The sequence below is a fragment of the Narcine bancroftii genome, chromosome 11 (genome assembly GCF_036971445.1).
Source record: "Narcine bancroftii isolate sNarBan1 chromosome 11, sNarBan1.hap1, whole genome shotgun sequence".
In the NCBI taxonomy this organism is placed as follows: Eukaryota; Metazoa; Chordata; class Chondrichthyes; order Torpediniformes; family Narcinidae; genus Narcine; species Narcine bancroftii.
Window position 1 is genome coordinate 92,622,783 of NC_091479.1, and position 23,229 is coordinate 92,646,011.

Here is a 23,229-nt window from a genome sequence, read left to right on the forward strand (position 1 = left end):
GTTGCTGCCTATTCTATCAATACCTCTCATAATCTTGTATACCATATTTTTTAACTTGCCTCTTATCCTCCGTTGCTCCAAACAGAAAAGTCCTGGCTCACTCAACCTTTCTTCATTGGACACATTCTCCAATCTAGGCAATATCCCGGTAAATCTACTCTGCACCCTCTCTAAAGCATTCATTTCTTTCCATCTTTTATGAGATGATCAGAACTGAACACAATGAAGATGTACTGTATATGACAATAAACTCTTTAACTCATGAGAAATCACTCTAATGTTTGACTTGCTGTTCTAATGCCATAACTCCCCTGTTTGCAAGACTTTCCCAAAGAGCCTTTTTGATGCACATAAAGTTCATGCCCATGATGGACTTGGCTAGGTTTTACCACTTTCTGCAGTTTTCTGTGTTCCTGTTCATGGTTAGTGCAACACTATATTGTAACAACGGCAGTGAGCCAGGTTCGAATCTGTGACCACGTGAGTTTCTTCTGGGTTTCCAGTTTCCTCCCACATTCCAAAGTATAGGGTTAGTAGGCTAATGAGTACAATTGGGTGGTGTAGGCTCATGGGTCGGAAGGGGCTGTTATTAGATTGTATCTCTAAAATTTTAAAAATATGTAATATGAATTTAAAGTTCAATATAATTCTGCAACTGTTACATACCTTTAACACTGAATTTCGATCATAACTTTTAAGATAACAGGACATTTATCAGGAGAAAGTATGCATCTATAGAACATGCACATAAAACATCAATGCACAGGAACAGGCCCTCCGACCAACATAGTTGTAGCATCCATTGTGTCAATTTAAACTAATCCTATCTGCCTGCATTTGGCCATATCCTTTCATCCTCTGTATATTCAAGAGACCATTCAGAATGCCAAGGTGTTACTCCAGAAATTAAAAAAAATACAATGTTTGATCTTTTGCTATTTGATTACTTTCACTGTTTAGAGATACTTTTTATGCAAATTAACATTTATAATTTAGCAGTAAAGGATACTCTAATCCACTGTAAGCAGGAAGTGACACAGCAGTGCCACAGGGCTACAGAGTGGTGGTGCAGAGAGTGCAGCCCTCTCAAAGTTTAGATTTATTTTCAGAGTACATACATGATATCACATACAACCATGAGATTCTTTCTCCAGTCTGATCTTTGGTGGTGTCTGTGTGCAATTTGCATCTTCTCCCTTTAACCATGCCCAAGTGCTTTTGTTAATTCCCACGTCTCAAATATATTCTGGTTGCTGGGTGAATTGGCTGGTTGAATTGCCCCTCATGCAGGTCAGTGGAGGGACAATGTATGAGAGAATAACTTACAGGGCAAAGCATGAGGGAATGGGATTGCTACGAGAGCTATCTTGTACTTGAATTTGAAATACATCAATTTTTGTTTAGATGGAATATAAATTTGTTACAACAATATAATGTGCCTATACTAAAACATTTAATGAAGTTATGGATAAAAAAAATAAAATGACAGGCTCCTAGGGGTAAATTATCGGCTTTGACTCCGTTGTATAATAATCAAATTCCTTTTTCAATACATAATCGAAGTTTATTACATTGGAGATTTAAAGGTGTGAAAAATTTGGGATATTGTTTAAAGAGGGTAAATTTTTATCTTTTAATCAGATGAGGGAAGGTTTTGGTATTGATAAGAACTCTTCTTTATTATCAAATTCGATCTTTGGTAAGATATATGTTTGGTAGAGATATTATTGGTGGAGAGTGGGAGGTTTGAACTAGTGGAGTTGTTCTAGTGAACCGGTGCAGACTCGAAAGGCTGACATGGCCTGTTTCTGCTCCGTAAATGGTTATATGGTTAAATGTCCTCTTCCTGTTTTGAGAAATTATGAAATACAAAAGAAAATGTCACTGCACATTCAACAGTGATGCAACAACATGTGCTCTGATCTGACTCGAATAGTATCTTTTTTTAAATCCATTTCGATAGGAAACTCTCATCTCTTCATCGCACATTGGATTATTGCATCAAGTGGGAATTAAAATAATGTCATTTCTATAATATGCAATATTTAACTGATTTCAACTAACTCTTTTCTTCCACAATGATGTGGTAGAAGGTTAGATTTAATCAACTATCAGGATCAAAAAAATCTACCTCTTAAATTTTGAAGTACATAAATAAGGCACCCATAATGGACAAATGAGAGCCTAATTACCAACCTTTAGCAACACCATTTACATTTTAATAAGATAAAGTGAAGGCATTTTGTCTTGGTTAACTGCTTATGGATTCAAGATGAAAATAGCCACCACCTCAAGGTAAATGTACTTTACCTCTTGTGAGCAAGAAGTGAGATGCATCACCCAAGCTACTCTAGCCTCCCTTTTCCATCACCCATCAAACCTGTAATATTGAATCTTCCCCTTGCCAACTAATCTTGCTCCACCCTTTATAGAGCTTCCCCGACTTTCATTGCCACCATCCTTATCACCAATTTCTTATCAGTACAATTTCCCATAAAAAATTACACAAAGGAACCATTCATTTACCCTTATTGTATGATTTATAATTAACAATCATTTATTTTCATCTGTGATTTACACTGTATGAAAAACAAGAGGGGTTCTGTTCATTGTAACTCATGGGTTTATTCTATGTTGAAAATTAAGTGGTCTGGAAAAACACACACACATCAAATTGATGACCATTTGCGCAATTCGACGGGAAAATAAAATGTCATTCACTCTTAACCACTTTGTATAAATTGTTGGGATTGTTTGTACCTGATCCATCTTTAATAAATAATCTTTTGGATCTGAATATGTGTTTCCCTTAACATTGGTTTATAAATTCATTACATTAAACATTGAAGTTATTAAAACTATTGTCCTTCCTGTTACTACAATGGAAACATTTGACTTGAACATATGGGGTAAATTTATTCTTTGTTCAACATTTCCAATATTTACTATAATATAGATTGTAAATTGCATAAGAGCATTCAAACAACAGTGCTATGTTATGTGCTATAAACCTTATTGAATAATTGGAAACTAAAATATGCAAGCCTTCTTGGACAGTCCCAGGTCAACCTGAGCAGGAATAGCAAAAGATTCATGAAGTAAAATGGCCTGCAGTACTTCTGGGTGTTTATAGTCTGAGAGGTATCCTTAAAGCCTATTAATTAGAATATCACTAACCCAAAACAAGATGAACGTTGTTGAAAGACAAATCATTTGACGCCTTGGAGGGCATTTGAAAATCCTGACAAAAAGAAGTTCTGTCATCTAACCATCGGAGATGGTGAAGGAAGTGACCTTAGGAGGGTCCTGGTTAGGTGGGAGAAAGGATAAGATGATCACAGATGGCCAGTTGGAGAAGGGAGATAATTGGAGGTGTTCAGTGGAGATGTTTGGTTGGGGAGGTGAGCAGGTAAGACTTGGGCAGTCAATTGGCAGTGCAAGAGTCACATGTAAAATTATTGTAAGAAGTAAGTTCAGACAGAGGATCTCAGTACCAAGAAAACTGGAGAGTGTAGTTGGAATAAGGGTATCTAAAGAAAAAATTGCTCAGAAAATATGGACTCTCCAGAAAGGGTATGGACATGACAGCCCCTAAGTAGCACCAGAGGGGGTATTTCTTCATAGTCGAAGTTAAACTCAATATGCAGGCTCATATGTGCAGTTTAATGTGTGCAAATGACACTGAAATAAGCAGGGCAAGTCATTTGACATCCGTGAACACATTCAATGACCTCAGTCCTTCCATCTATCACAGAGGATCTGCATTGAATCTTCAAAGGTGTGTTCTAAATGAAATAAGTGCCTGAGTGTGTTTAACAATTGAATTTTAAAAAAAGAATGAAGCATTACAAATATTACTAAATCTCTAAGTCATTAAACTTTTAATATCATTTTTCAAAAAAAGATTGGATTTGGTTGCTCAGATAATAATCGTGAGTCTTTACTCACTCTCCCCACATCTCTACTTTCCACATCTATATAAATGCACTGTCTTACTTGAAGCATCATGGCCATTGGTGGCATGGTTTGAACAATACCAGGACCTTCACTGAGGCGCTGCAAAGCCCTGCCTTAAAATTCCCAAGAAAGCTTCAACTCAGTTCTGCCCTTTGTAAAAGCCACAAGTGCCATTTCACTGTTTTTGTGTATATTTTTGATAGTTCCAAGAGTATATAAACTGTTACTTCTAATTAAAAAAAAATATTTAACTTTATGATAAAATTTAGAGTAAACTAAAAACATCTAAAAGCACCAAATGAAAAAATATTAAACTGAAACAAAATCTTTTTTTTTAAAGTGAACCCTACATTCCCCATTAAATTCAGTGGGATCTCAGATCCTGTGCCAGGTCTAATTGGGTGCTGGATCCAAGAGGTAATTCCCTAGTTTAAATAAAGGGAATCCATGGAGAGTCTGGTGATGGAATGAACTGACAAATTCAGTATTCCAAATCAGTCTGTGCATTCAAAAGCTCCACATTTGGCAGCACATCTTGGGCTTGCATCCATTTTTTTTAAAAAAAAGCATGTTCCAGTGATTCCATTCAAAATCTTCACCAGTTTCACCCACGTGATCTGACCTATTAAATTTCAATACAATTTTGCATTTGTAAATGATTTTCATAATCTCCAATGCTATTTTGTGCTGCAATTTTGTTAACAAGCTCAAATTTCCTATGAATTACAATAGTGTAATACAAGCATTTCTCACTTAATTCATGAAAAAGACTATGCATATACCAGCATCAGATAAATCAACCTTCTAGAATAAATCAATAATGAGTGCTGTTATAGACAAGTGCATGGTCAAAGAAGCTTCATCCTCCAGGCCGTAACAGGAAGTGTGCTGGCTGACTGCATCACGGTCTGGTGTGGGGACACCAATACCTTAGACCAGAAAGCTCTGCAAAATGTAGTGGGCACAGCCAGGTCATCTCAGGCAAAACCCTCCCCACCATCAAGAGCATCTCCAGGGAATGCTGCCGTCAAAGAGCAGCAGCGATCATCACCACCCAGCACAAACTCTGTTCTCACTGCTACCAACAGGAAAGAAACCGGCACCACCAGGTTCAGGAACAACTGCTCCCCCTCCACCATCAGACTCAATCAGGGACTTATTTAAAGACTCTTACTTTTGCATTTTATTGTGTTTTTTTTCTCTCTCCTCTGTATTGCACAGTCAGTTGTTTACATTGCTTTATGTGTTTGAATGTGTACATTGTGTAGTTTTTTTTGCACTACCAGTTACTGGCAATTCTGCTTCACCCACAGGAATAAGAATCTCAGGGTTGTATGTGATGCCATATATGTACTCTGACATTGAATCTGATATCTGACATTCAATATTGGGGCTCAAAAAAGGGAAAAAGATCATGGTAGGGTTTATTATTTAGGGAGGGTTGGACAGGGAAAACAATGCTATGAATACACCACTCAATTCTATTTTTTTCTAATTATATTTGTCATACAGTACTTATATTTCAACTGCTCCAACAGCTATGTCTTTGCCAGTTTAAAAAAAAATGACAGTTTGGGATTATGCAACATGAATAATTTTAAGAAAGATGACTGGAGGTCATTAACTGTCAAATCCTATATTAAAGTGGTTACAATATAGAGTTAAAAGTGTTGAAATGAGAAAAAATTGTTTACGAAAGATGTTTTTCAATTCGTTTCACATCTGTGCAGGATAGTTGTATGTAATCATGGAGTGAAATATATGAGTTTGTGAAACTATGGACTTAATGGCTCTCTTAGGGTGTAAAATGATAGGGACTTCAAGCAGGTAGATATAGCCAGCAAAATCTAGAAAAGAACTAGAATAACATAAACACATGGAGTTGGATAACTTGGAAAAAATCTGTGTTGTGTTTGCGTTAATCATCTCCAGAAGAAATCCAAACTGATACTTGAAACATAAGACTTCTTGGAGAAAGCATTAAGGCCTGAGGCATTGGTGATCTCAAGGAGCTCTCTATGGGTCAGAGCCACTTTTCTGGCAGAGTGCAAGCCCAGTTCACAGGATTGCCTCATGGAGAACTGTAAAACACTGCAGGAGTTGTTCTATCTATGCACTTTGTATTTTCTTTATTTTTTGAATTTTAGTTAAATACTTTGTCACTTTATTTAAAAAAAAGTGAAGTGAAAAAAATATTTTCCAAGCATCCATTTACCAAATTCTGAAACTGATTTCCTGCAGCTATATAATGCATTAATTGGCATTTTGTTATATGTTAGCAATCAGTAGTAGCCATACATAGAGCACTTTTCTTAAAAAAATAGTAAACATTAAAAGTAACTCACAAATTAAACCAATAAAGGTTCAGATTTTTTCTGGGTTGAAATTTGATTCAAATACCTTTATCATAATTTCTTTACCTCTTTGTTCTAGTATAACTCTGATAAATTGACAAAACTGTGATTAATTTGAAGAGTATGAAAGCAAACAAGTAACCTGTCAGAGGAACTCACCAGGCAAGCAGCATCTGGAAGGAAAGTGACAGTTGATATTTCGGAGCGAGACCTTGCATCAGGACTGAGAGTATAATGGGGAGGTAACCAGTCTAAGGGGCTGATGTGGGAGCTGACAAGCAATAGTGGCTCTAGATGAAGAAGTGCTGATGGGCAGATGGAGCCATGTAGGGTGCAGATGACAGAGACGGGAAGGTGATAAGTGGATATACCAAAGGGCTGCAGATAATAGCATCTGCATTGGTCCTGCCTAACGTGTCAATTTTATCAACTTCCACCCTACTCTCAAATTCATTTGACTATTTCCAACCTCTCTTCCCTTTCTGGATGTCTCTATGTCCATCTCAGGAGATTAACTATCCACTGATATTTACTATCAATCTGTGGAACCCCATAGCTACCTTGGCTACACCTCCTTCCACCCTTTCAGTTTCTCTGGTCATCAATTGTCAAGATGATACTTTCCACTCCATGACAAGAAAGTTTGTGCTTTCTCAGGAAATAGTATCTGCTCCACCATAGAAGATAGTGTCCTCACCCAAATAGGGTGGCATCTTTAGTGCAATGGTTGGCGCAATGCTGTTACAATGCCAGCAGTTGGGACCTGGCTTCAAATCCCACGCTGTCTGTAAGAAGTTTGTACTTCCTCTCCATGTCTACATAGGTTTCCCCTGGGTGCTCTGGTTTCCTCCTGCTGTTCAAAAACGTACCGGGGTTGTAGATCAATAGGGCCTGTTGCCATGCTGTGTCTAAATTTTAAAAATTTAAATGCAAATTTTAACATAGCTTCCATTTTCCATTCTTTTACCTTGCTTACCTCCAGATCTAACCTTTCACCCCTCCAGCCTCTGCATCTAGCACTAGCAGTTACATTTTCTCGACTTGCCTTCATCCAGGGACCTGAACAACTCTGCATGGGGAGGCAGGGATTTACACATACCTTCTCCAAACCTATCCATTGCACTCAGTGTTCTCCATGTGGCCTATGTTGCTCTCTTCACCCTTCCCTGCCTAGCTCCATCTTCCCATCAACCCTTCTTCACCTAGATCCACCTATCATTTGCCAGCTCCTGCCTCACTACTTTCCCCCCTCATCTCTTTATCCTGGACATCTCCCTCATATCTTCTCAGTTCTAATGCAGGGTCTCCATCTCTTTTCAGATGTTGCTTGACCTGTTGAGTTTTATTTTTGCTGGAGACAACTGAAGTTGTATTTCATTTTAATAGATATTAACTCGTCAAAATTTTAATGTGCTCTATTATAATAATAAGAGTTCAAAAGTTCTTACTGTAAAGCACCTAGGAACATCCTGAAAGTGATGTGAATGCAAGTCTTGCAGTTTTTTTCATTCTGAACTAAAGCTATGGGTAAAATAGATGTGGTGTAATTCTTTCAAAAATATCTCGCAAAATGATCAAAAGTACTGTTCTACCTCTCCTTAATGATGAAAACAAATCCATTTTACACTGCAGATGTTGCATATGACGCCAAAGCATGTTTCAGAACGTTATAAAAAGTGTAATTGTTATGTCTTCTGTATTATTCATTTCAGTAATTTGGCAGTGTCATTAAATTAAACTAGAAAGTCTGCAGATGATGGGGTCGAGTCCAATACACAAATGTGCCGGAGAAACTCAACAGGTCAAGCAGCATCCATAGGAAATAAAGGCTAACCAACATTTTATATACCCGATGAAGGACCCAGGCCTGAAATGTTGGATACCCTTTACTTCCTTCAGATGCTGCATGGCGGGCTGATTTTCCCCAGCATGTTTGTGCTTGTCATCGGTCTTTTCTTTTGTCATCAACATGGTGGAAGAGCTTTCAATTATTAATAAAGCATCCAGAAGTATTGTAACAATAGCAGAATAAAACTGAGTCATGTTCATAAAAGAATTTAATGTACCTTCATTGAAGATGTATCCAGAAAACATAAGTGCTAGGTAGTTTGGAAGTTCACACTCTATTTAATATTTTTCCAAGGTACAGTGGAAAAAAAACTAGCATATTGACTGATGTTCCATATTTCACATTTGATTACAACTGGAAATATGGCAGTCAGACTGACCAAATGCTGTAGTGTTGCTTTTCCTGACATTTCAGCATCAATTCAAAGATTGAGTGCAAGGTGTGGAGGTGATGGCAGCCAGCATGCTTACATTAAATCATTGTGTGAGGCCTGGAGAGATTTTAACTCCTGCGATTCATTACTGTACTCCACCTCTTGCCCAAACCCAATAGGAATGATTCAGCTTGGCGGGTGGAAGCAGAATTTTGGGTGGCTGGAGACCACCTTCAGGGACTCCAGGGCACACGCTGTTGAGACGAGAGGCCCAACTTTTCTTTACGAGCTGAAGACGTACTCTTGGTCTTCCTAAACCATAAGGAAACAATTATTTTAAAAATTCAGATAAGCAATGTGGCTAAGGCCCTCTCAGCACTGATCTTGTTTACTGCTTTTTTTTTGCTCTGGCAGCTGTGGCACTGGTTGAGATTCATTCGGCTGAGGGTTAAAGGTAGATCAGGATCCGATTTAAATTAAGGAACCATAGTACTTGCACTCTTGAGGCACCAAACATGCAGGCATTAAATGGGCGTCGGCTGAAACTTCAGTGGGAATGTGTAAGTAATCTTCTAATTCAGGCCCACATTTGTGTGTATCATTCGGCATGGGGAAGTTAAAATAAAGCTTTTATGCTGCAACTTCCAGTCAGTTGGGATTTAAGAACAAGACACTTTCTCTGTGAACAAGCAAGAATTTTAGTAAAGGTTCAAAGTAACCAATCCTTAATCCCATTAGAATTATATTGATTTAAGGAAAATGTTGGAATTTATGGTGGGACCTGGGAAGACTTGCTCTGGGATTTAAATCCATAATTTAAAAACTGGGAGAACTCATCAAAGGCAGGCAGCAACTGTGAAGAGAGAAATAAAGTTAACATTTCACGTTAAACTGTCAGGTTCCAATGAAGGTTCATAGACGGGAAATCTTATTTACATATTATTCCTGTATGTGTTATTGTGGATTATTATAATTGTCAAATAATGTAATTTTTGCATTAACAAAAAAAATAATTGCAATACCACCTGAGAGAATATCTGTTTAAAAGCAGTTAGTTTAATTTTAGAAAGCAAATACTTGCCAGTGTCCACTTTTGCCCTGCAACTTTTTTTTCCCCTTTGAATGATGAAGCTTTGATCTCCACTGGGCTGTTAATTTTAGCAAGTTTTCTGAGTATTTAGACTCTTTTCTGAGCTTTGTTAAAAATAAACATGGAAATCTCCCTGCAGGTGTTTTGATGGCCCCAGATCAGAGCTAGATTTCCTGTTCTTGTTACAAAAATATGCCAAACTTCAGTCAATGGAAATAGCACAAAAATGATCAATGAAATCAATTGATTAATGCAAGATCAAATTAACTATAATTTTTGTAAATAAAAATAATGCAAATTAACCCAATGCCTTCATTATTTTTGATAAATAAGGTTTAAATTACCAATTCAAATTAAATTACCAGTCCATCAATCAGTACCTCATCCCATGACCGCTTTTGTTAAATGTTGCACTTTGAAATATAATGCAATAGTTGTATAATTTAGGCAACAGTTAATAGAATTCATTTAATTTTTTAAATCTTGAAAATAGAATTTAAAGTTTTATATAATTTGGAATATTTTATAACCAAGTAAGATCAACAAGTTAATCTTATATATAAAAAAAAACAAAATGAAAAGCAAGGCTCATTAATTATCCATCAAGATCTAATTGCTCAAATCATAAATAGGCATTATTCTGCTGCTACCAAGTTAAACAAAAGAGGTGAGAATTGAGACATTGTCTTCATAAAACCACAAATGTTAAAATGTGCCAAGTAAAGCTTCGGAGTTCCCTAGCGCCCCTTGCAGAGATGGTAATCTAGTAACTGTTGAAACATTACTCAATATTCATTCTTGGGAATGAATCTTCAGTTACAAAAAAAAATCTTTGTTACAACCCAGTTACCAGTTAATCACTGTGCCTCAAATGTATATTCAAGTTATTTATTTGTGTATAAATGTGTGAATATCTTTGATTGGGGGAATAACACAGAAGCATGTCTATTAGAACAAGTAATGGTGCTCTTCACAAGTATTTGAAAATGTCTTGGACAAAATTTAACCTGCAGATGACCTTGTCTTGTTTATTCAGTAGGGAGTTTGGAAGCAATACATAGACTGTCCATTATTCTCCTTTTTGAGAAAATTAATGGCAGATGGTCTTGACCTCAGTGACTGTCACTAACTCAGTGCTGAATGCCTTCATTCTTTAATATTGTGATATTGTTTCTGCTGTAGAGATAGTGACCTCTGATTGCACAAAATCCCCGAGATCCACATGATAAGCCTGTATGCACATTTATTCCTTTTAGAAGTATGTATGTACTATTTGTACATGCACTTAAGTTCACTAATCCAGTTGTCTATCAAAAAAATGAATGCGGATTTTTTTCTACCAACCTGAAAACATTCTGATTCAAAGTATATAGCATAAAAAGAACATAAATCCAAAGCTTCCTGAGAAGGCTTATTTTAGTCAACTGTCTAGTCAGCCTTCAGTTAATTACATGGTTTTTCTGCCACTTGTGTTTGGATTTAGAAGAAAAAGGAATTGGAGTATTAATGCCAGTGACATAACCCTGAGCTGCCAAATAAGAACGATGAACTATTTAATTCAAATTCATTGTTGTGTTTATGTATTTATGAAAGGACTTGAACATTTGATTTAATTTCATAATTTTGTTCAAAAGATTCTTAAAAATGAAAAGTAGTTATTTAAGGGATGCAAGCCAGATGCGCCACGTCAGTCAGCACAAAGGATAAAGGGGTGCAGAGGCCATTTATTCCTACCAATATCAGTTTAAATAAAAGCAGCATTATTCAGAAAAAAATCTGATAGAAATAAGATCAACTTTGACCAAGTAAGGATTTTTGCCTTTTCCATTTCATTTTTTTTGTCTGTGAAATCCTTGGGGAGAAAAAAAAAAACTCCTTTTGATCAGTGATTTATGTCTTTAAATTTATTTTAAGTGCCATGCATCAAATGTTTCAATCTCAGCTGCCTGATAAAATAAATATATATATTATATCTTTTTAAATGCTGCAGTTTTGTTTTAAACGTGCAGGTTTAAAAGAAATAATATTGAGTAAAATGTTTTGATGTTAATTTTGTTTAAAAATGTGAATATTTCAACATGTAACCACTGCATTTGTTTAATTTTAATATAAGAATGGCAAAAAGAAATGATTTTCTTGATGAAATATCTATTGTGCAGAATAATATAGAAATCATGGCCAATAATTATTGTTCTGCAGCAGAATATTTCCAGTGTTTTGCTTGCAGTTTACTGAAGTTAGTTGGAGATGGTTATAATTTATTCTGTTTGCTTGATTCAGTGCCTGAAGAACCCAGTCACCAAGATGCAACTTCATTGGAGACTCTACAAGCAACCTATCAATGGCTTCACACTCAGGTTACGAACCGTGAAGAAAGACATTTTAGAAAAAAGCAACAGTGAGATCTTTATTTATTTAACAAATGATGTGAATATTGCTGTATGAGTGGAATAGGTGATAAATGATGCTTCACAGAGAAAAAGATAGAGGATATATTTTTAACTTAACACCAGAATATGAAACACCCATGTGATTAGCTGCCCATCATTGAGGAAAAACATTTTAATTTCATTCAAAATTAGGCCTGTTCTATATAGGGTTGATGATCTTTAATCTATCATGGTAGCCAATTTAGAAATCTACTAAATTCATTGGCCACACACAACAGACTGATTGCTTCAATAAATGCTCTTTGGTAGCTGCTATTGACTTAGATATGTCAAATGATCCATTCAAAACTATGAGCCTTCTGCCTCTCAAGAGACCATTGTTGCCATAATAAACATTATTCAGCAAAGATTTGTCACTTTTGTTGAAGTTTTATTGTAGATTAAAGTATTGTGGCCGCTAACTACTCATGATCACTGAAGGGGAAACGAGTTGAAGTCATTCCTCTTAATAGAGCAAAATTGCCATTTTTATCATTGCAGTTTAAAACTCAATACTTTGGGAACAGTTGTAGATATTTTTTTTTAAATTTAGCAATACATCCAGTGACTAGATAGGTAAAACTATGCAGTATTTATAAAACCTTATTTTGGTTTTAATAAAGTTATTTTTGTCTAGAAATGATTGGCATCTTTAAAGCACATTACTTGGTTGATTTGAGAGGGGGGTGGATGGCTTTTGAATTTTGTTCTTAGAAAAGACATTAATGGACAAGAGCCAAGAAATAAGAGATCAAGTAGGTTTAGGGAGGGATCTGATCCTGGGTACTATTAGGGAAAAGCCTGGCAATTCAGATAGGAGCATGTCATTGAAACCTGTTGTCACAGGATGGCAGCAAGAATCAGTTTCCTTGGCATCATTAGTTGGGGTGGGAGGTGTTGGTAGGTAAGCTTTGATGGCTTAGGGAGGTAGCAATGTTCATTGATGGCCTTGCCATTGGGAGAGTGGCCTTGGTTGTTGGGGAGGCAGTATGTTGTGTAGGTGGAGTACAATGTGTTTGTGAAATGTGGAATTTTTGTGGATAGGCATTGATCATAGTTATACTTCATGGAAGCAGGCCATTACCACTAACCCCCAAGTGGGCCACGGTGTACAATTTCCACTAACCTACAGGAGAGCAAACCATGGGAAGTCTTACAGTGGTTTGTATGAGCTTGAAGTTGATTTCTTGATCATTGCTTTGTGAAAATTAGTGTGCTTTTTAAAAAAGCCACAAAAAAATTTAGCTAAGGTATTGAACCCCAGATTGTGTGGGTGAACTGCTGTGTGTGGGGATTAAGCAGATCATGATCCAACATAACTGAAAATGTCACTTTGATCATCTCGGTCTTAAATTAGCTATTGAATTAGACAGCTTGACTTTTTCTACTCATGAAGGGGGAATCGTGCTGTCTGAGGTGTTTTGCTTTTGGAGGTCAAAGACAATGGAAAAAGTTTGCAGTTAATGCAGAGGACTTCAAAGCATTAATATGGAGCAGGATCTTAAAGTTCAAGTCCATTGGCACCTTGAAATGTTGCAGCATAATAAAACTTTGGTTTGGTTGAACTTGGAAGTACTGTGAGTATTTCTGGTCATCCTATTACAGAAAGAATGTGGAGGCCATAGAAAGAGTACACCATGCCTGATTAAAAGGATGAAAGGATAGGATAACTGATAGTTTCCAGAACAAAATGAGCTAGAGCGAGATACTGAACAAAACTTTGTGGAAAGAAACCTGATTCATTGAATACAATATTGTTACTCTCTGTGAGGATAAAGACATAAAAGAATACTGACCATAGCATTTGGAGGTTACCCAGAATACGAAGATGAGAAAATTGTGATGTTATGGTAGTGCTAAATGTAATAATTGCAGAGACTGCTGACATCCTTCAGAAATAGGTTTGAACCTCTGTGGTTGTTTCCCATCTGATGCCAGGATAAGAAACATTTCAAATACAACTTGAAACAATTGAAGAGATGTGGTTATTGTGTTCTTGTTGGGATCAACAATATGGGGAAGAGTAGGTATAAAATCGTGTTTGAATAAAGCTACATGCTAATGGTTACATTTAAAGAATCACGTGTTATCATCTGAATTATGCCTGAGTTATCTGAATTATGCTGGAGCCGCTGTAATGGTAGCGTTGGTGCGGACCAACGAGGACCGGAGATATCGTGCTCTGATGGGTTCCAACCACCAAGTCCAACTGCCATCAACTCCCTGCAGGCTTTAAGCAGTCTGTTAAAGGAGCCAATGACAGTTTTATTTTAAATCCTGCAACTGCAGTGTCTGCACCCATGATAGCAGCATCTCTGATTGGCAGAAATCACAAGGGATTGCAGACTCCAGAAGAGCAGAGAACTGGGGAAGGGCACCAGAAAACAGTGAGACCATCCCTGAGAAGGGGAAGCAGAGGAGACGACCCATGTGACAGTGACCACTGTGGCGGACCAGTGAAGGGACTCTATGGCTGAAAGACCTATGTATTTGGCGGTCTGCTGGTGACATGAGGCAAGGAACCCATAGAGACTGGGACTGCTGGAGTCTGCTATCGAGAAACTCTTGCCGGCCTCTGGACTGCTGGAGACTGGCTCAAAACTGGCTGAAGAGGTACAAGGTATCGGAATCAGGATGTGAGGTGATGCCGAAGGGGCTGAAAGGTTCCTGATCGTGTTGGAGGTTCAGATCGGGAGATCGGGTTGCAAATGGTTTGGACTAGGCTCTTTGTGGCTTCAGAGGCTGCAGAAGCACTGAGCGCAGATCGCAGATCTACGGACATTCAGTGGCTCGGCAGGGGGGGGGGGGGTTGGATTTTGCTTCTATTTCTCTGAGGCACTTCAGGCAATTTCTGCTGATGGAAAATCTTGCAGCTGGCAAAAGTAATTTCATGTAATATGACACTGTTTTATTAAAATGGCATGAATTGAATCTTGAGTTATGTGCCAATTGGTGCAAAGGTTCAAATGGTCATTCAATTGGTTCAGGGGCAGGACTTCCTTTCTATGAATGTTCCATGACCTCCAGAACTTTTGGGTACTGCAGGCTGTTCAAATTATCAAAACCAAACTGATTCATTCATGTTCCTTAAAAATGGAAAATCTGATGAGCCTGACCAATATGTTATCCCATTGCCACAACAATATGATTTATTTTCATTTGCTCTGCAAAGTAACCTAGCAAGAAACCCAATTATTACAACATACCGCCTTTTCCAGGAGAAAAGCATCACTACCATCTTCATGGACCATCTCAGGGTGGTTATAATTGTCAACCTGGCCAACTATTTCCACAGTCAAAAAGAATCAGTTTAAAAACAGGCTTATTGGCAATTTACTTTGCAACATCCACAAAGAAGCATATCACATTTAACTCTTTAGAATGATATTCTGCTGGTTTGGGTGCACAACTTTAACAAACAAGGTTTCTACTTTTCACAAGTGATTAAATAATGTTTTCAATGTCCTTCCAATTTTCTATTATACAATTTTAACCCAAAATCTGCCTTGTTGAGTAAGCTTCACTTAACCTCTCACCAAATAATTAGTAGTATATTTTGCTGTATCAATTATTGAAATACTATCTTGTGAACTTGTGTTTTCTTCCTTGTTCTATCATATTTTTTTGACTCCAGTTTATTTCTAACATAAATTTTTTCCAGGTTGCTTGTGTGGAAAGGATAATTTCTCTCCATGTAGGCCCCAAATCTCTATCTGGGCAAATTTTCTTCTTATACACTGTCATTCTAAATAAAATACAGAGATACAGAGTGCAAGAAGGAAGGATGGCCTGAAACTTTGAAAGGCCATTATTCTTGGTAGGAGACGTAAATAAGCAGCCAACTGCACCCTACCCATACTGATTCTTAATCTAAAACTAGAACTCAGAATATAACTTTTCTTTCACAATTTCCTGCAGCTCAATGCTTGCCATACCTGGTCCTAAGGAGCCATTAGACACGCTGTATAAAATGTCTTTACCACCCCTCAGGCTTCTTGGAAGTGATCGCATGCATTTTATTACAATGTATGTTTTTGTTGTCCTGTATTAATTTATCCCAATAATGGCAAGCATGCATTATGTGGAAAAACATTTAAAGTGCCAGTTTAATGAAAACTTTGGATAACTGGGATAATTAATTGCACTGGACAACAATTTTTTTTTCCCAAAAGATTTTCTTCCTGTTTTTTTTTCAACTTCAAGCTGAACACAGATAATTTCAGATATGCTGCATCATGTAGGAAGTTGGAGAATCATTAAATTAATTTTTATTGAATATGGCATTGAAACTGCAAATGGCGTTGGCTTCTAACTCTGGGCCCAGCTCTCAGGTTCATTGCACATGTTATGCAACAAGTATGAGGAGTCCAGGGATTGACTTGGTCACCAATTTTACAACCAAAGTAAAGTTCATAGCCTTTCTTTGAGTGCAGTCATGTTGTATCTTTGAACCATAATCGTATACTTGCCACAATAGGTAGCAGAATGTATCACAGCTATTGGGACAATGAGGAGAGATTTCTGCTGTCCTGAAGACAATAAAAGCTATTTTTAAGTACGCTCACTATTGCCCGAAGAACACATCTATCAACATGCATTCAATCTATAAACAATGTAATGCACAGCATCTGTATATGTGAGCTGCCTCTATCCTGGCAATTCATGCCCAGGCCTAAGTCATCATTTGCATAGCATCTGGACTGATTGCATGCCCAGGCATCCTTGGACTGACCAAAACAGCTTGCTTTGTGGGCAATGTACTAGTAGACTTAAAATATGAAAGGAAATCCCAAAAAAAATAGGTACATGATAGTAAACTTTTAAGGTGATATTTGTGATCTTCAGCTTAAATGCCATAAAATACACCCATATAGTTTCAGGAAGCAAAATCTTGATTGTTCATTGTTATTCAAGATGCAACTCATTTCTCATTATACACATATAACTGACACATTGGTTCAGTACCGTAATTCAGATGCAACATATGAATAATCAGAATTTATTTTTAATTTAATTTTAGACATACAGCACGGTAACAGGCCCCAATGGCCCATGAACCCATGCCACTGAAATTCCCCATTAACATACAACCTCCAACCACCCAGAGGAAACCCAAGAAACATGGGGAGAATGTAAAAACTCATTAAGGACAGCACTGGAATCGAATCCAGGTTGCTGGTGCTGCAATAGCTACGCTAACTTCTTACTCAATACAATCATACCCTTAATATTGTCTATTTGTTGGGGCATATTACATTTTAAAATAAAAAGTCTTGCATGGATACCTAGTTCAAAGTTCAGATTTACTGTCAGAGTACATATGTGACATCACATACAACCCTAAGATTCTTTTTCCTGCGGGCAATGTACTCAAGAAGTTATTGATACACGTAAATAAAGAAATATAAACAAACTGACTATGCAATACAGAGGGGAAAAAAATAATTTCAATGCATTGAATTAAATTGTATGTTGATAGGACATCATGTTCTATGCAATTTAGAAAAGTAAAATAAAGAACAAAAGTAAGAGTCCTTAAATGAGTCTCTGAGTTTGTTGTTGAGGAGCCTGACAGAGTTCACTCTGAATTAGGTATCATAAAAATTATGCTTTTATATTTAAGTTTACTTATGAAGAAAAGTAGAACTGATAGTTACACGGATTCTAAATTACAGAAACGGAAAGTACTCTGCAGTATTTAATAACTTGTATTTAACATAGCTCGGTGGTTGTTAGAAAAAATATAAGAAAAAATGTAAGCCAACAGATGTAGATAAATTGGTGTCTGCTTCATAATTATCAGTTGCCGACTCAATTGATAATTGTCCTTGGTTCATTTTCCAATTAATCCAAATTGAGTTTTTCCCTACAGTAAACATGGTCCACTAACACTCACACTCACTCTTTCTCTCTGTACAATTTCAATGCATTGAATTAAATTGTATGTTGATAGGACATCATGTTCTATGCAATTTAGAAAAGTAAAATAAGATAAATTAACCTTTCAATAAACAATAAAAAAATGTTTTATTCAGAAACACCCAACTAATTAATACTGATGATTATGAATCATTTTCTTGTGCCAAAAAAAATGAATCAATATGCTGTTGCAAGCGGGATTTAGTACCACTCAGTTTTGCCATCAAATGTAATTGGGTTCTAAATTACTACATAATAGGTTGAGTTTATTTTGACACTCTATAATTTCCAAATCATGAATTAATAGATGCTCAAAACTGTGTCTGTTCCTGTGAATCTTCTTCTCTCACGTTGGTTTTTTGTTTATTTCAGTCATCGCTTCCTGCCAGAGATGAACCCAGAAGTATTGAATGGTGGTCATGTGCAACTCATGGTAAGGATATTTTTCTAATTATAAACCAATTTGATGCAAACAGAATTCAATATGCATGGGGTCTGACATGGTAAATATTTTTTTGTTAATCTGCGGTTCTGTTTTGCTTTTAAATGTTTATTTGAAGTGATTTTTCATTTTATTTATGTTTGAACTACATGCATTGTCCAAATGGAAAAAAAAAGCTGCAGGTGCTGGGATCTTGAGCAGACATCTTGAGGTTTTTGTATTAGATTAGACTAGATTCAACTTTGTCATTTTGCCAGTAAAATACAAAGCCAATTAAATATTTAACATCCAACCAGATAGTGCTATAATACAATATAAATAACTACGAGCAAATAGAAACAAGTGGATTCAGCAAGCAAACAATCATAAAAATACTGACAGTTCAATGTGAGTGCAGTACCACTCAGTGCTGTGATTTAGGGTTCAGCAGGGTCACAACCTCAGAGGAGAAAAAGCTCTTCTTGAACCTGCTGGTTCAAGAGCCAAGGCTCTTGTAGTGCCTACCAGATGAGAGAAGAGTAAAAAAAAAAAAGTCCATATTTTGGATATAATGCTGCCCAGACAGCATTCCCGATAGATGTTCTCAATGGTGGGCAATTGAGTGTCGATAATCTGTTGGGCAGTTTTCACCACTCGCTGAAATGCTTTATGGTCTGATATGAGACAATTGCCATACCATACTGAGATGCCATATATATGCTCTCATTGGTACATCGGCAAAAGTCTATCAATATCCAGGGACAGAGCTGTACTTCTTTATTCTCCGCAGAAAATTTAAAGATGCTATTGCACCTTTTTGATCAGAATGAAAGAGTTCAGGGACCAGGTGAGATCATCAGAAATTTAAAGGTTGCTACACGTTCTACCACAACTCCATTCATATAAATATGGATGTGAGTGTGGATTCCAGCATGCCTGAAGTCCACAATTATATCCTTGGTCTTCTGAGTGTTAAGTGCCAAGTTGTTATCAGCACACTGTGACCAGGTGCTGGACCTCATCCCTATAGGTCCTCTCATCATCCCCTCTGATCAGGCCATTCACCGTGGTGTCATCTGCAAACTTAGTTATGAAATTAGAACCATATACAGGAGCGAAGTCAGAGGTGAAAAGGGAATACAGGAAAGGGTTCAGCAGACAGCCCTGGGACATGCCAGTGTTCAAGGTGAGAATGAAAGAGATGACCTACTTTAAAAAATTGGGGTATGTTAGTCAGAAACTCCAAAATCCAATTACAGAGAGATGAGGTGATACCAAACTGGTGCAGTTTGATGATCAGCTTGGAGGGAATCACAGTATTGAATGCTGAACTAAAGTCAATGAACAGCATTCTGACATAAGAATTGGAATTGTTCAAGTGGGTCAAGGTAGAGTGAAATTCTGTGGAAATGGAATCATCAGTTGACCTGTTGATCCAATAGGCAAATTGATGAGAGTCCAGGGTGGTTGACAAACAGAATTTCAAATGTGATAAAACCAATCTCTCAAAGCCCTTTGCAATGATGGAGGTGAGTGCAATTGGACACAAGTCATTCAGACACATGGTGGTGGGACACTTCGGCACTGGTGGCAATCTTGAAGCTCTTGGCAACCACTATCTGGGCCAGGAACAGATTGAAAATGTCCATGAAGACGTCGGCCAAATGTTCTGTATAGACTCTAAACACACGGCCAGGTATACCATCCAGACCAGCTGCCTTCTGCACATTCACCCTACTCAGGGTGGGCTAAACATCAGAGATGGAAAGTGAAAGAGGCAGTTCATCAGGAGGAAGATCCACTTTGAAGGTGACCTCCATGTTCTCTCGATCAAAGCGAGCGTAGAAATAATCAAACTCCTCAGAGAGGAAGGCACAGCTGGAAGGGGGTACAGAACTAGATGGTTTATAATCTGTGATGATGTGTATGCCATACAGTAGAAATCCTCTTCGATCTTTTGTTTGAATGTATGTTTAGCCTGAGAGACTAACTAGTAAGTATCAATTTGAGGATTAATCTGAAATTAGCTTCTGTAACCAATAATGAAGTGAATACTTGATTTCCCATGGAATCACAGAAATTATCTGAAATGCATCAATAGTTTTCATGTCCAAGAAAATTAACAACTTTCCTACAGAAGAAATTATTTACTTTTGCTTTACATTAGGCAAGACCTTTAGGCAAAGAAAGCTCAGGCTTAGACTTGGTCTCCGTAAGCCGTGTCAGCCAGCAAAGTAGCAAATTCCAGGCTAATCGTTGGCATTCATCAGGATCCTCAAGTAAGTCTGCATTCTAAATCCTTCATGATGGTTATTTTGTAATGTAAACTGCTGAGATGTGATCATTATTGGAATCTTTGAAACTTGCTTTCTGAAAATTAAATAATTCCTAACCTTATTTCACTTGTTCGACAGTATAAAATCATGTTCAAAGTAAGGGCTGAGGTAATTCTTTACTTCACCAAGCAACGGTGATCTACTCAAAATGTGAAAATGGCAGATCGAGTGCGCTGCAAGATTCTAGCACATTCAAATAATAAATGATTTTATTTATCTCTTTTCCAGTCCATCGTTTGAAGATGAGAATTTAATGTATTATTTCTTCAAAATGATTCTTATAGATATCAGGTTTCTTTCTGTGATTCAAAACCATAATTGGAAGGGAAACTCTACCAACATTTTTTAAAAATGACAGAAGAGAGTTGATACTTAAAAAATATGACCTGGTAATGGTCCTGTATTTAATGTAAGCCCCCAAATAACACTTCAGAGCTGAAATACATTGACTAGAGTAAAACAATATGTATTTTATACTTATGATTGGAAATGTATTGAAGAAACATTTCTCGACATGTCATGGATAAAGAAAACCTGAGGACACTTGATAATTTTTAGTGCTTATTTTATATACAGTCTTCTTCTTTGGCTTGGCTTCGCGGACGAAGATTTATGGAGGGGGTAAAAAGTCCACGTCAGCTGCAGGCTCGTTTGTGGCTGACCAGTCCGATGCGGGACAGGCAGACACGATTGCAGCGGTTGCAAGGGAAAATTGGTTGGTTGGGGTTGGGTGTTGGGTTTTTCCTCCTTTATATACAGTAAAGCATTGTCATTCAGGCTGATGACATCCTTTAACGTTTTGACTTTCTGTGATGAGACAGAATCAAGACTACTTTACCAAAAGACCAGGTGTGATCCCTTGTATCCAATTCTGTATCCAGATGATTGTACAATTTATGAGCCATTTTTGAATATGCCTGCCATAAATATGAAGTTTTTGGATCATCAGTTATTTTGAATCAGCCTTTCCAGCCTCCATTACTTGAACAATAGTTTGGTACATATGAATGACTGCAGACTGAATTTTTCTTTGCACTTTCGAGTGAATACCACCAGGGTCAGTACCTCCTTCCTTTGTATGATTCTCACGGTACCATATTTGCATGATCTCTGCTTGTCAGTGTACTATCGATATCTAATCTTGTACTGAAGATAATATAAAGAAGTAATTCAAAGCATTGTCCACAACCACAGATGCAAGCAAATCAAACTTGAAAGAATCTATTAGTACTCCTGAAAACTCTAATTAAAACTCTGGGGGAAAGTACTATTACTATATCATATGTTCCATTATCCTCCTGAATGAACTTTCATATTCTTTAACTAAAATACATACCTATTCATTATTTTGAATTTTTTTTCCCGTGTAATTATTTTGCTCAAGTCTGATTTGTCATTGAATCAAGTTTATTGACATCTGATTGTATAAGAACAACCCAACGAAACAGAGCTCTCTTGTCCAGCCACACTCAACCAGACATAAAACACATACAGACAAACAATACATATGCAGGGAAAGTGTTTAATTTGTACAAATAGATAAATATTGTTCGTACATAATGAGAGTCTCGGATGGTTACTCTTAGCAGTTCCTTTGGTCATTCAGCACGCTCACTGCCCTTGGGAAGAAGCTGTTCCTCAACTTTGTGGTACTGGCTCCGACGTGCCCAGTTTGGTCTCTTCCCCATGATGCCATTTCCACTGCATAAACATTTATAAACTCTTCTAATTGCATAAATAAACAGAAAATGCATCTTATTCTAGTCAGTGATCATGTAGGAGGACTTTTCACTGAATATGATTTGTGTCTTTTGCCTATTTTGCAATCAGGCTTTCATCATATTTGGCACTGGCCTAATATTATCAGCTTTCACATTTGGTTTGGCTGACTAAGTTGATCTAATATATTAGTGACCCATTAGCCATGCGTCTTCCCACATTTTTCATGTTGCTAACTGACTGTTAAAAGCAAAGGCCAGGACTCGATTACTCATAGTTTCCCTGCGAACATGTAACAAAACAATTGTTTCCTATGTCGACACGTCCCTCATCAGGCCTTCATTTGAAGATGCATTTCCTTTTGAATTATTGAATATCTTGGAAATTAACCCCCCATTCCACTTGCTTCCATAGATTATATCCCTAACCCTAATGTGCAGTATGAAATAAATTGCTTGGTATATAAATCTTTTAAGTAGGCTCAGGAAATCCAGGAGATGGTTTGAAAATCCTCTACTGGTTAAAAAAAAATCAAATTCAGGGCTAATAAAAGTATGTTAAACCATAATTCAACCTTAGATCAATAATTTATAATTAATTCTGGCCATTGTATAATCAAGAAAAAAATCCTTGGAGTCTATGTGATTGATATTTATCCGTGTGCTTTCAGGATGAGGACTTGTTGTTGTGTATAGCTGAGTTGTTCTCCAACAAGTTAATTGAGAAGATTTGGTAGTGTTTTCAAAATAACAATTGTTTTGATTAGAATAAAGAAAAGAGAA

The 23,229-nt window shown here is 37.0% G+C and overlaps 1 protein-coding gene across 7 annotated transcripts in view; it reads left to right on the forward strand.

The window, feature by feature from the left end:
* The window catches only part of lrriq1 (leucine-rich repeats and IQ motif containing 1), a 129,731-nt gene that overhangs the window by 103,280 nt on the left and 3,222 nt on the right, over nt 1–23,229 (forward strand). For 6 of the 7 annotated variants that reach the window (XM_069904045.1, XM_069904042.1, XM_069904046.1 and 3 more), the window contains 3 exons: nt 11,904–12,021; nt 18,344–18,404; nt 20,560–20,671. In XM_069904045.1, the coding sequence (XP_069760146.1) occupies nt 11,904–12,021; nt 18,344–18,404; nt 20,560–20,671 (291 nt within the window). Of the gene's footprint in view, nt 1–8,947; nt 9,076–11,903; nt 12,022–18,343; nt 18,405–20,559; nt 20,672–23,229 lie in introns of those variants that run through there. The other variant, XM_069904047.1, reaches the window with a different exon arrangement.